The sequence below is a fragment of the Rutidosis leptorrhynchoides genome, chromosome 11 (assembly GCF_046630445.1).
Source record: "Rutidosis leptorrhynchoides isolate AG116_Rl617_1_P2 chromosome 11, CSIRO_AGI_Rlap_v1, whole genome shotgun sequence".
Taxonomy (NCBI): domain Eukaryota; kingdom Viridiplantae; phylum Streptophyta; class Magnoliopsida; order Asterales; family Asteraceae; genus Rutidosis; species Rutidosis leptorrhynchoides.
In genome coordinates, this window is record NC_092343.1 from 157,557,439 (window position 1) to 157,570,392 (window position 12,954).

The 12,954-nt window shown below is 34.0% G+C and overlaps 2 protein-coding genes across 3 annotated transcripts; both read left to right on the plus strand.

Moving 5' to 3' along the window:
• The first annotated feature begins 1,440 nt into the window (after positions 1 to 1,440).
• LOC139875116 (TMV resistance protein N-like) lies at positions 1,441 to 4,437 on the plus strand. The gene is made up of 3 exons (XM_071862479.1): positions 1,441 to 1,987; positions 3,247 to 4,306; positions 4,411 to 4,437. Exons 1-3 carry the CDS (start codon positions 1,455 to 1,457, stop codon positions 4,435 to 4,437), a joined length of 1,620 nt encoding a protein of 539 aa, XP_071718580.1. The 5' UTR covers positions 1,441 to 1,454.
• On the plus strand, positions 4,412 to 10,630 carry LOC139876827 (disease resistance protein RPV1-like). 2 transcript variants are annotated; one of them, XM_071864201.1, is made up of 6 exons: positions 4,412 to 4,738; positions 4,835 to 5,697; positions 6,924 to 8,037; positions 8,259 to 8,588; positions 8,680 to 8,988; positions 10,320 to 10,630. In XM_071864201.1, the coding sequence occupies exons 1-5, from the start codon at positions 4,445 to 4,447 to the stop codon at positions 8,980 to 8,982; spliced, it is 2,904 nt and encodes a 967-aa protein (XP_071720302.1). In that variant the 5' UTR covers positions 4,412 to 4,444; the 3' UTR covers positions 8,983 to 8,988; positions 10,320 to 10,630. The 2 variants fall into 2 exon arrangements, with proteins under 2 accessions (XP_071720302.1, XP_071720304.1); XM_071864203.1 differs by having other exon boundaries at positions 8,683 to 8,988.
• The last annotated feature ends 2,324 nt before the right edge of the window (positions 10,631 to 12,954 follow it).

Below are 12,954 nucleotides of genomic sequence, written 5' to 3' on the forward strand. Positions count from 1 at the left end.
TCATGTTCATCCGGTGGCCTTACCCATTGTACTGCTACCTTTTCGATCTCATGCTACTTACTTATTGGTTTTCGTCTTGCGGTTTTCAGGTATCTAGTTAGTGTTGAGTTAAGGTTTTTCAAGCGTGTTAGGCATCAACTTAATTTATATCATGTTCCGACAGTGGCAAATGTTTTTCGATCGGGTTCCCTCAGATATTGTTTAGCTGGTGTTATTTTGGACTGTGGTTGTGTTCCATATGTAATTGTTGTATAGTTTGGGAGACTCCCTGTCCGTGTTTTCATAAGAGGTTTGGGGTGGATTAGTCGTGTTCTCGGATCTTCTATGTTTATGGACAATGATTTGGGGAAGACATGAAATGGAGGTTTCGTTTGGAGTGCTTCATGTGGGTGTATGCTCAATTGTGTGATGTTGTTGTGGTTCTTATTGGTTTGTTGAATGTTGTATTGGTTCACACAGGTTTGTTCAATGATGTTTTGGTTCATTTGGTAATTGTAATAGGGTTGTTGATTGTAGTCACATAGATCGTTGGATCTGTTCTAATCAGATGCATATGGTTGCAACACATTTACATCTTCCTAACATATTTTAATTTAGTTTTTTTTTTTTTTTTTTTTTTTTTTTTTGGCAAAAATCAAGCTCCTAAAAAGAGTAGGCAAAATTTCTAAAATAGTCCTTTTGGTTTGTTCAAAATTGCTAGTTTCGCCCCTATGATTTTTTTTACTAAATTAGTCTCTCTGGTATGCAAATTTTGCTTAATATAGTCCTTTGCATTGTTACTCATTAAAAAATTCCGTTAAACTTATCTACAAGTGCCACACACATGAGGGTATTTTAGTCAGTTACATTTCATCTTCTTCTTTAGCACATCTGTTCCACCTAGTTATTATGTACCTTCATGTTTAAGTTTTAATTCCCCACTTTATTTTGGATCTCGCGTGACAAAATCATGAATTGTTAACTGGGTTTTTGATAAATAGATTGGATAATGGTTTTATTTTATACGAGTATATTTTATTAGAAAATTACATTACGTTCTTTTTATTAATGAAAATGGTGAGGATGGTTTTATTTTAATTTAAGTTGAAGGTAAATGAAAATATTGGGAGAGAAGATGGAAAGAAAAGAGAAGTGAGTAAAATGTCTAAAATACTCTCACGTGCTTAGGATGATTCAACTGACTCAATGGGAGTTTTTAATAGTAGTCAGTTTAAGGGACTATATAAGCAAGATCTGCATAACACTTGGACCTTGTTAATAAAAAAAAAACACATGGACTAAACAAACATTTTGAACAGATTACAGGAACTATTTTTGTAATTGTTCGTAGTTATTAGTTGACTTGGGTCGTTGATATATGGAAAGTAAATATAGATCTGGATCTGATACAAAACATATGGTTTTTGCAGCTCATTTCACAAATCACTCATAACATATTAATTAATTTCACTAAAATGGTTATTCTTACAGATGATTTAGAACAATCTTCTTCATCAAGTAATAATCATGATAAGAAGTATGATATTTTTTTGAGCTTTCGAGATTCTGATACTCGTCTTAGCTTCACCAATCACCTCCACCAAGCCCTTGAGGGTGCTAATCTCAAAACCTTTGTGGACAAAGATGTGATTCCAACCGGGCGTTACTTGAAACCGGAATTGGAGAATGCAATCAAATCATCCACGGCTTCTGTTATCGTGTTGTCTAAGAATTATGCCTCTTCGACACGGTGTCTTGATGAACTTGTATTGATTCTTGACAGAAATAAGAATTTCAAACAAATTGTTATCCCCATTTTCTATTATGTCGAGCCCACCGATGTCAGGAAGCAAATTAATAGCTTTGGAGATGCGATGGCTGCACATAGACAGGAGATGGAAACAGAGACAGATGGGGATAAAAAAAGAGTATTAGCAGAGAAGATAGAAATATGGAAGAAAGCACTTACACAAGTTTCTAATTTAGCTGGCTTCCATGTAAAGGGCAGGTAAACTACTTTCTATCCTTACAAAATAAATATAAATACTGGTATTATTTAGTGTTACGGCAGAAGTTAGAGATTTACATATCTTTGATATACAATCCAAGTTTAAAATACTATTGATGGTGATGACTCTTCGGATCATCTTTGTGTGCTGGAATATCAGGATTTTTGGTTTTAGCTGTCTCTATATAGTTAATCATTACAATTACAATATTCTTTATAGGGGTAAATATGAGTACAAATTATTTGATATTCAATCCAAGTTTGTATGATCTGATTTTAATTATTTAAATATTCAAATAGATGGATGTTGGATGCTGGGTGTTCATTAATTGGTTTCAGCCACAAAACCAACTAATGATTTCGGTGAAATGGGTTTGGCTACTTTGATTTTGGTTTCACCCAAAAATGTTAACGGTTTTCGGTTTGGAGTTGGGTTAACATTTGGTTTAACGTGAAAAAACTGAAAACTGTGATTTAATTATATTATATGTATTATATTTTTGTTTGATGTGTTCTTGTTTGAACCCGATGTATTTGTGATTGATTTCATTTTAACAATTGACTTTGGTTATCAGTTATGAACTTTATTAGAATTCATAGTAAAGATGTATGTCAATTTAACGAGCTCATTAGAAACCTTTTAATCTGTGAGTTTTAATTTGGTTTAACCAAAATTTGGTCCAAGTAAACGGATTTCCTATTTGGTTGGATCGGTTTGGTTTTGTCAAAGTTAGTTCAGTTTTTGGTTATTAAAAAAATACGGAGTACTAGTGAAAACTAAATTAATCAAACCAAATAAACTACTTAAACCGTAAATTTATCGAACGAACACCCCTATCTCGATGCTCGATGTGTAATAATGAACTTACCACCCAAAATTAATATATTAATATAATACACTATATGAAAATCTTCGTATATTTTTTTCTTTTATATATAAAAGGAAAGTAATAGTTATGTTATCAATTGTTAATAGATTAAATCTTCACCATTCAAATAGCTCATAGCTATAGATTTCAACCATTAATAATAATAATAATTTGTTTAAATACAAACCCATAATTCTGAACCACCACCGCCACCCACCACCGCCGTTAGAATAATTACTAATTATAATTATTAATTCCGCGAAATTGCAAATGTACACTAGTTATATATTAAAAGATTATAAATAACCACTGATTCATTACTACCATTTAATACTCTGCTAAATGTATGACTATCTAATTAAAGGTTCTCTATGGAAATTTAATTTTCAGGCCGGAGATTGAGTTCATCAAAGAAATTGTTGAGGACCTTTCCAAAAGAATACGTGTACCCGTAAGGACTACTTTACCGCTACTTATCGGGAAGAAGGATGATATTAAATTCATCACTACATGGTTGAAAGACGGATCCTCAAATACCGTCGACATACTTAGTATTTATGGTATGGGTGGGATTGGGAAGACAACCTTAGCCAAATATGTTTATGACTTATATTGTCGCGAGTTCGACAGTAGCTGCTTTATTGAAGATATTAGTAGGAAGTGGGATGGAAAAAATAAGGGATCGCTTGATTTACAAAAACAAGTCCATGAGGTGTCAATAGCTTCTTATAAAGTGTTAATAGTTATTGATGATATTGATAGTGTAGATCAGTTGGATGCTTTACTGGGAAACAAAGGTTTTCATCAAGGAAGCAAAATCATTATAACGACTAAGGACATGTCATTGACAGAGAGGTGTGAACTATTGAAAAAGAAAGTTGAAAAAAGACATGCAAAATACCCACTTGAAGGCTTACCCGAAAACGCATCAGTAAAGCTTTTATGCCATCATACTTTCGGCCGCGAAGAATTTAAAGATGGTTATGAAGAGGTTGCAATGGATATTTTGAAGTATTGTGATGGACATCCACTGGCTCTTCAAGTTTTGGGCAGGAATCTATATAATCGAGATCTTTTTTATTGGAAAGACTGCATAAAAGAACTAAAAAGGGCACCTGAGGGACCCATTCCCCGTGTAAATCGTATCTTGAAAATGAGCTTTTACTCTCTGCCATCCGAGAATGATAAGGAACTGTTTAAGCATGTTGCTTGTTTTTTCGTTGGAATAGATAGAGACTTTACTGAAACAGTATTAGAAGCATGTGATATAGAAACTGAATCTGGGATAAAAAATCTCATTGACCGATGTCTTCTTAGTGTCGACGAGAATAACACCTTAATAATGCATTCACTGCTTCAAGAGATGGGAAGATATTTAGACGAAGAACCTGGGAAGCGTAGTCGATTATGGTGTCATGAGGAGTCATTTGAAGTGCTAAAAAAAAGAATGGTAAGACCGTGCACACTTGCTAGTAATTATGCATATTTAAAGTACTTTTTGTATCTAATTTATGCATATAATGTGATTTTTGTATTTCTTTCTTATTAGGGTAGTGGGAATCTTCTAGGTCTCATCCTTGACACTAGAATGCTAGAGAAAAGGAAGTTAGGTAAATCACATGGATCACTTGAGCTGGAAACAGATGGTTTAAGTAAGATGGATAATTTAATGCTACTACAACTCAACTTTGTTCATCTCAGAGGGTCTTATAAGGATTTTCCAGACAAATTAAGATGGTTGTGCTTGCATGGCTTCCCTTTAAAGTCTATACCGTCAGACTTACCTATGAAGAATCTGGTTGCTCTCGACATGTCATATAGCAAAATTGAATCATTTGGCATGTTTTATAGTGACCTACAACAACTTGGTAGTAGACAAAATGTAAGATACCAGAAGCATCTACTTCAGTTTTTGTTATTCTTTCATTTTGGGTTATTGCAATATACTAACTAGTTTAACTCATCTTCGTTTCCACAGATGATCACATCATCCTCAAAGAATGATAAGCTGCTCGGATCTTTGAAAATTCTTGATTTGAGTTACTGCTATCAGCTTTGTACTCTCGGTGGCTTCTATGAACTCCCTTCACTTGAAAGGTTAATAGTTATACAATGCATAAGTTTGCAGGAGATATCTGATTCAATTGAATGGTGTGATGAACTTGTTTTTATTGACATGAGTTATTGCCAAAATGTTGAAAAGCTCTTAAGACCCTTAAGAAAGTTACATAACGTCAAAAGACTATTGCTAGATGGTTGTATTTCTGGGGAATCTCAAATCAAGGAGATGGATATTGACTCGTTGGGTAGGTTTAATGTTAAAAACATGGACATTAATTCACAAACCTCTTCCATAGGATCATCTTCTTTGTCAACTCATGATTACAGATATGATGTATATCTGTGTAGTGGTTCTGATACTCGTTTTAGTTTCACGGATCAGCTCCATAAAGCCCTTATTAATGAAAATTTAGACACATTTTTGGGTAATTCAGAGATTCATACAGGAGAAGCAGAGAGTGCAATAAAAGCATCTAGGATATCGGTTATTGTGTTATCCAGGGATTATCCGTCACAGACATGGCAACTTGAGGAATTGGTATTAATCCTTGAGCAGCATCGAAGGTTCGGCCAATTTGTTATCCCCATCTTCTATCATGTCGAGCGAAATGATGTCAGCAAACAACTAAATAGCTTTGGAGATGCAATGGCAAACCATGAACAAATGATGGAGGCAGAAACAGATGAGGATGAAAGAAGGATATGGGCTCAAAGAATCGAGTTATGGAAGAAAGAACTTGCAATAGTTGCTGGATTAAAAGGGAAGGAAGCAAATGACAGGTGATAAAACACTCATTCCTAGTTCTAAAACTTATGCTCATTTATATGTTATTGAAATTATAGTGATCAAGCGTAATCGGATGAATAGATAGTCTGAGTTCAAATTTGAGCTTACAGCCTTACTGGTCAGTTGGATTGATCAAATGATTATGTGAACCAAGGTTTGACTAACTTAATCAAATACGGATTAATATTATTTAAACTGTTGCATTGTCAAATAGAAATGTTCTAATATTAACATTGAATTGGGTCACTCTCGAGTTATAATTACGTTTGACTCACTCCCATGTATGTGGACTTGGTTCTTTTAGTTCTTGGGGAGAGTAGGGATGGGAATAGATTTTAATATATTCAATACCAATGCCTTGTACATGTATTTTTATATTTTGACCTTAGTTATCGAAAATATATAATTAGTGTCATTATTTTGATTGATTTCTAGTATTGTTAAGTGTTAACTCCGTTAATTATTTGGTGTTAGTTGTAAGACAAAGCAAGTCCTAGATCATTACGCTCCTTGTCCTAAACGTAACGAAGACTAACGAAACTCTAACAAGAAAGATCCTCTTGGTCTCCTCCTTTGTGACAAACAATATGGAAAGGCCATTACTACATTAGCCAATCAGATTGCTTCATTGGGATTCCATGGAACCGATAGAATCACACAATTCCAATACATACACGCACACACACATTATGTATTGTTTTGATATTACACTCTAAGCCGAATTAATACAGATCTCGAACACACACCACACACAAAAAATTACAACAATCCTCAAACCCTAAGAATTCTCTCAACCCTAGCAACAATCCCTTCACCCTCATCACAACTTTTGAGCCGCCTCCAACACCACCACATTGCCGTCACAAACCACCACCGTACAGCTTCACGGTTTTTATTTCTTGTTTTAGATTAGTTAAAAAAGTTCAAGATAGCTCTGTGAATGATTTGGATTGGCAATCATTTATATAAAAGAACTTATGCAACAACTCTTGTTCTTCATTATCATTTTTCATCCCTTGTTTACACATTGTCATTTGTTTTAGTAGTTCAAACGATCTAGTACGAGTATTAAGTTAGTTCAATAAGCATGACTATTTGACAATAACAACAGAATATGATGTAAATGTTTTGGATCTCTCGATCACTTAGGTTTTAGATTTGGGTTTGTTTAGATTTCATGTTGGTGATTTGTTTAACTCATTAAAGCCAGTTGTGTCAGGTTAGAGACAGTCATAGTTCACGAAGTTATTTCGGACATCAAACGTCAATTAGGTGTAGACTCAAGGATACCTTCACCAGACTTTATTGGGCAGGGCTATAACGTTCGCTTCATCAGTTCATGGTTGATAGACAAATCTACTCATACCACTGAGATTCTTACGATTGAAGGTATGGACGGGATCGGGAAGACATCATTGGCCAGACATATCTATGACATGCATTCTCGTTTATTCCAGAGAAGTATCTTTATTGAGGACATAAACAGGAAATGGCAAGAACTACAGAAAAAATTTTGTTCTGACATTTCAAAAATAACTTCAATTCAAGAGGATGATATTTCTTTATACTCGTCTACCATTGAGAAAGCATTCGCCTCCAAAAAGTTTTTTCTAGTCCTTGATGATGTACATAGCCCGGATCAGTTGGATGCATTACTTGGACACGAAGGTTTTCACCCAGGAAGCAAAATAATCATAACAACCACGAATTTATCATTAACAGAGAGATGTGCACTGTTCAAGCAAAATCATACAAAGTGGTTACTAAATGGCTTGAACGAGACCTCATCACTACAGCTTTTAAGGTTTCATGCATTCAATATTTTGCCCGAGGAAGGTTATAAACTAATAAAACCGGGTCATAAATTGGTCTCTGAAAAGCTTGCAAAGCTTTGTAAAGGACATCCGTTGGCTCTTAAAGTTGTAGGCAGGTGTCTACGAGACCGAGATGTAACTAAATGGGAGGAATACATAGAAAAGCTAGAAGAAGAAGAAACCGATTTCGTTATACAAAAGGCCTTGCGAATCAGCTTTGACTCTTTGCCATCACAAAACGATAAGGAATTGTTTAAGCATATTGCTTGTTTTTTCGTTGGTATGGATAAAGATTATACTGAAACAATAATGAAGGCTTGTGGGATCCGCATAGTACTTGGGATCAAGAATCTTATTGATAGGCACCTTCTCACATCTGGACAAAATCAGTTTATGATGCATCAATTGGTTCAAGAGATGGGGAGAGATGTAGTACGTCAAGAATCACCTAACAAGCCATGGGAGCGTAGTCGGTTATGGTCCGATGAAGAGTCATTCATGGTATTGAAACAGGAAAAAGTAAGAGAACATTTATACTGTACATATGCATTTTCTAGATATATTCAGTTTCTTATATACATATTTAAAGTTATGAGGTTTTCTTGTTTGGGTTATTGGGAGGGCGAGTATTTTTATCCGTGACCGTTTCTGAACCTATGACTTCTTGCAAAGATCTCAACCCCACCTCCAGCTTTTAGTGATGATTGTATACATTTTTAACTGTTTTGGTATTTTTTTAGGGCAAGGAAAATACTTTAGGCCTCAACCTTGACATAAGAAAGCTTGAGAAAAAGAAGTTAAATTATGGATCACTTGAGCTGGAAACAGATGAATTTAGTAAGATGGAAAATTTAATGCTGCTACAACTAAATTATGTGCGTCCTCTTAATGGGTCTTATGAGAATTTTACAGAAGAATTAAGATGGTTGTGTATGCACGGATTCCCTTTAGAGTCTATACCTTTAGACCTACCGATGAAGAATCTGGTTGCTCTTGACATGTCATATAGCAATATCACATCTTTTGACATGCATTACAGTAATTTGCAACGACCAACCAATAGAAAAAGAGTAAGAAGTTTTAAGCATCCACTTGAACCGTCTTATTTTTTTCATATTGTGTTGATTCAGTTCACTAAAATTGAGTTTATTTCCATTGCAGCAGTCTTTTGTGTCATTCTCAAAGGAAAAAACTTTACTTGGATCACTAAAGATCCTTAATTTAAGTTTCAGTTATCGGCTTTGTAGTCTCGGCGACTTTTCTCGAATCCCTAAACTTGAGAGGTTAATACTCACAAGTTGCACAAGCTTGGTTGAGATTTCTGACACAATTGATAAGTGTAATGAACTTGTCCTTGTTGATCTGACTTACTGTTACAAGCTTAAGAAGCTTCCAGGATCCATAGGAATGTCAAAGAAGATTGAGACATTATTGCTAGATGGCTGCAATTTTGATGAATCTTGAATCCGGGTAAGGATTATGGTTTCACTGAAATAGTCATGTTTTTTTTTTTTTTTTGGCTAAAATAACGATAATATATAACCAAGTCTTATCATCAATTGATGAAAAAGACAAACAAAAGTACAATCGATCCAAATGCAAACCTAGGCTAGGAAGCAGAAAACGTTCGCTAAAACTAAATAAAGAGCCTAAACTAACTAAACCCGAGCCTTGAGTAACCGTAACATTAAAACGCACACGTGCACAATCAAACAACCACAACGCATACAATATCCAAATCTGACAAAAAACTACTAACATAGAACAAACCAAAAACCGCTCAAAAAACTGCCCGTCAACTGTTTTACCTTTACTTTTACCTTTCCGAGTCTTTATAATCGGCTTAACAACCACATCATCCACCTTCAAACAATTAAATAGTCAATACTAACAACATCAACACAAACTTTATACATGCAAAATCATGGTCCCACACCTAAGGCCATACACACCCAAAATCAGCCCTTATATCCTTACCTGAATATAAAACCGCACACATATGCACAACGAAATGTTTTTCATCAACAACAACAACAATAAAACTCAATCCCACAAAAGTGGGGTATGAGGGAGGTAAGATGTAGACAATCATTCCCCTATCCTAGAATAAAGAAAAGTCATTTCTCTACCCAGAGTGAAAACACCCTAAGATTAGACAAAGTCCTCTCTCTCGATGTTCTATGGATACAGAGATTGCTTCCGAATGGACCTCCGGCCAATAAGTAGGTTTAAAAAAACATAAAAAAATGTGAGACGCCTGAAGTTCAATTTAGGCTCTAAGCGACAGTCAGGTCGCCAATAAATTGACACTTGTTGACTCGATTAATAGAGCCATAAATATGAATTTAGCCTTGCATCAGATGCATGAAAATGACAACATCAAAGCGTACATCTTAAAACTTTTACAAATCTAATGTCGTGTTTGGTTCCTGAATTGTTTTTTAATATGTCTGAATATCAAGGAGTTTCTATAACACTTGTAGTTGGGAATCTTACAGAAATGGAAAGATTTTGACGTTTCAAATGTAGTGAATTAATCAAAAGATTTTCTTGTTTCAATTGTAGTGGATTAATCAAAAGATTGTCACGTTTGAATTATAATGAGCTTCCATAATTTCTCATAACCATAATGGGTCATGATTTTTGAACTCTTGTCAGGAAGTGGGCCGAATTGTAGTCGAAATTAAGATATCTCATTCCCAATATCGCACTTTGGATTTGTTGAAAAACAAATAAAAAATACAATATATGCTCTATCAGGTAGTTACTTCTTTTGACTTGAAACGTTTCTAATATTGTAGATAAAGGTTGTGGACTGCTATTTACGACATGGATGAAGTTGGTGAATAGATGGATATTGTAAATATGTGGTTAGGAGTTGGCTGAATTAAGTTTTTTGTGTTCTCAGATGTTTCAGAGTTCATTATCATGTTGTTATCAGCAATTGTAAAGGTTTACATGATTCATTGATCCAATAATTTGTTCCGGAAAACTGAATATACTGGGCTACAGGGTTGATTAATGTTTGAGCTTTGTACCGGTGGAGGTTGGGCTTGTGAATATTCTATAAAATTTGTGATGGAATTTGCTTATATTCATTAGAGTATGACATACGAAGTAATAACTTTCTAAGTGAGTGAGATTGGTGAACCAGTTATATGATCAACTGATTTAATAATTAAAAAAAATCTTTTGCTTTAAAATCAAAAATTTTAATATTGTTATTATTATGTCAAGGATTTCTGACTTACCGGTGTCAATGAGTTTGGCTTACGGGTGTCAAAAGAACTCGTCAACCTTTGTAACTAATTAGTTGTGGAGCCCTCGTTTCGCGTCGGGGGCTCCGTTTTGAATGCGAGTTTAAAAAAAAGTCTTAAATCTATTTTGTAAAAAAGAATTTTTTTCGACATCTAATATCGAAGGGTTGTTACTTTTGTGAAAGTTGCTTCTTTTATCGTTCATTTTTTTTTAAAGTTAGTTGATCTATTTTGTTAAAAAAAATATTTTTCGACATCTTTTGGTAGCATTGAAGGGTTGTTCCTTTTATGAAAGTTGCATCTTTTATCGTTGAGGAAGTAAAGAAGGGAAAAAAAAAGAAAAAAAAAGTTAGTTGATTTTTTTGTAAAAAACAATTTTTTGACATCTTTTGGTAACATTGAAGGTTTTGTTCTTTTACGAAGGTTGCTTCTTTTATCGTTTGAGAAAAAAAAAAAGAAGAAGGTGAAATTACGAAAATACCCCTGGTTACTATTGGTGAATAGTGCTACCGTGTTTTGTCTATTAGATATATAGATAATAAGTGAACAAAAGGGTGTGTGTTTACTCTTTCAAAAAAAATAATATTATTAATAGTATGTTACTAGCAATTATAAATAATTTTTTAGTAGATTTCGCTTTTTATTCAAGGTCAAATGTACCGAAAGCTTAATGTAAGTTGCTAAAAGTACCGGTAAACGTAATCTTACTTTTCTCAGATGCCAAAAAAAGTAATGAGTTTTTTTCCACTTTTACCCCATAAAGATTAGGGAGATGATTCTCACACACTGTTTTTTGATCCTCACACACCCTTTTACCCTATTATTAGGGAGGAGTTCAAGTAAATTGGTGTGTAAGGATCAAAAAACAGTGTGTGAGAATCATCCCCCGAAAGATTACAATGTGAAAAAACAATAAACTTATATGCAACTCTAAAGATTATATTCTATCCGTCTCATATTAAGTGTCCATTATTGACTTTTAAAGTCTTTTTTTGTCAACTTTGACAATAAATATTTTTATTTGTGTTATATAATATTTGATAAAAATTATATGGAATGAAAACACATTTAAAACTCAATTCATTCATATAATTTTCATCAAATATTATATAGCACAAATAAAATACGGTCAAATTTGACAAATAAAGACTTTGAAAAGTCAACAGTGGGCACTTAAGATGAGACGGGAGGAGTATTTAAGATTTTTTGAATACACATTATAACCTCACCCAACTATGTGGAAAATAATTTCTTGATAAACATATATATCTGTAGCATCTAATTAATCTCTATAATGATGATGTCATAAATAAGGATTATTTAAGTTAAAAAAAAATCAAAAATAAAGAAAAAATTCTAAACCCCAACGATGATGTCATTAAAACAATTAATTGTATTTAACAAAAATATTAACATGTTAATTGCATAAAATATGAATCATTATGTACAACCTTATAATAAAATATCTCATGACCATATGTATAATATTTGAAGCATCATGTACAATCTTATGATAAAACACCCCATGATCATATGTACCAACTTGAAAACAAATTGTACAATGTTTTACAAAACAACTCATTAACACATGTACAAACTTTAAAGCATATTGTACAACCCTCATATGATAATTATAATATATAAAAAATTCAAGAGACATTTGTTATTATTAATAATTATTATTAAAAATATTAATACTCAATTTTTTGTAACATCCCAAAACTTTTGTCCCAGACACGAAGTTATCTTGGGCGTACGATGGACTTAATAGGATATTATTCGTGTTGTGACGTGAAGTCACGAAGGTGTGTATGCATGTCGAGTTTATGGAAACATTCAAGAATATATATACGTATACATATATAGGTGTATCGTGTATGTACGACTAATGTATGAAGGGTTTGAGACGTGTTCGCGTGTTGGAGTTCAAGTACGCGAAAAATGGAAGAAAATACACCCAGGGTCGCGGCGCGACAGTGGGAGCCGCGACGCGGCATTTAACCAGTTTCAAGATCAGAAGGCACGCAAGACAACCCCCAGACCATGTAGATTGTCGCGGCGCGAGGAAGGAGGGTCGCGGCGCGACAGTGCTGTGTAACTGATTCCGAATTTTGTAATTTTAAGAGGTATCGAGGGCATTTTGGTCATTTTGCGTGTGTGCCAGGTTTGGGATCTTAAA

Coding starts and splice junctions, on each gene's coding strand:
- LOC139876827 (XM_071864201.1), top strand. CDS start 4,445: ATGCTAGAGAAAAGGAAGTTAGGTAAATCACATGGATCACTTGAGCTG. Junction 4,739..4,834: donor AACTTGGTAGTAGACAAAAT/GTAAGATACCAG, acceptor TCGTTTCCACAG/ATGATCACATCATCCTCAAA. Junction 5,698..6,923: donor GGGAAGGAAGCAAATGACAG/GTGATAAAACAC, acceptor CAGTTGTGTCAG/GTTAGAGACAGTCATAGTTC.
- LOC139875116 (XM_071862479.1), top strand. CDS start 1,455: ATGGTTATTCTTACAGATGATTTAGAACAATCTTCTTCATCAAGTAAT. Junction 1,988..3,246: donor GGCTTCCATGTAAAGGGCAG/GTAAACTACTTT, acceptor TTTAATTTTCAG/GCCGGAGATTGAGTTCATCA. Junction 4,307..4,410: donor AAGTGCTAAAAAAAAGAATG/GTAAGACCGTGC, acceptor TTATTAGGGTAG/TGGGAATCTTCTAGGTCTCA.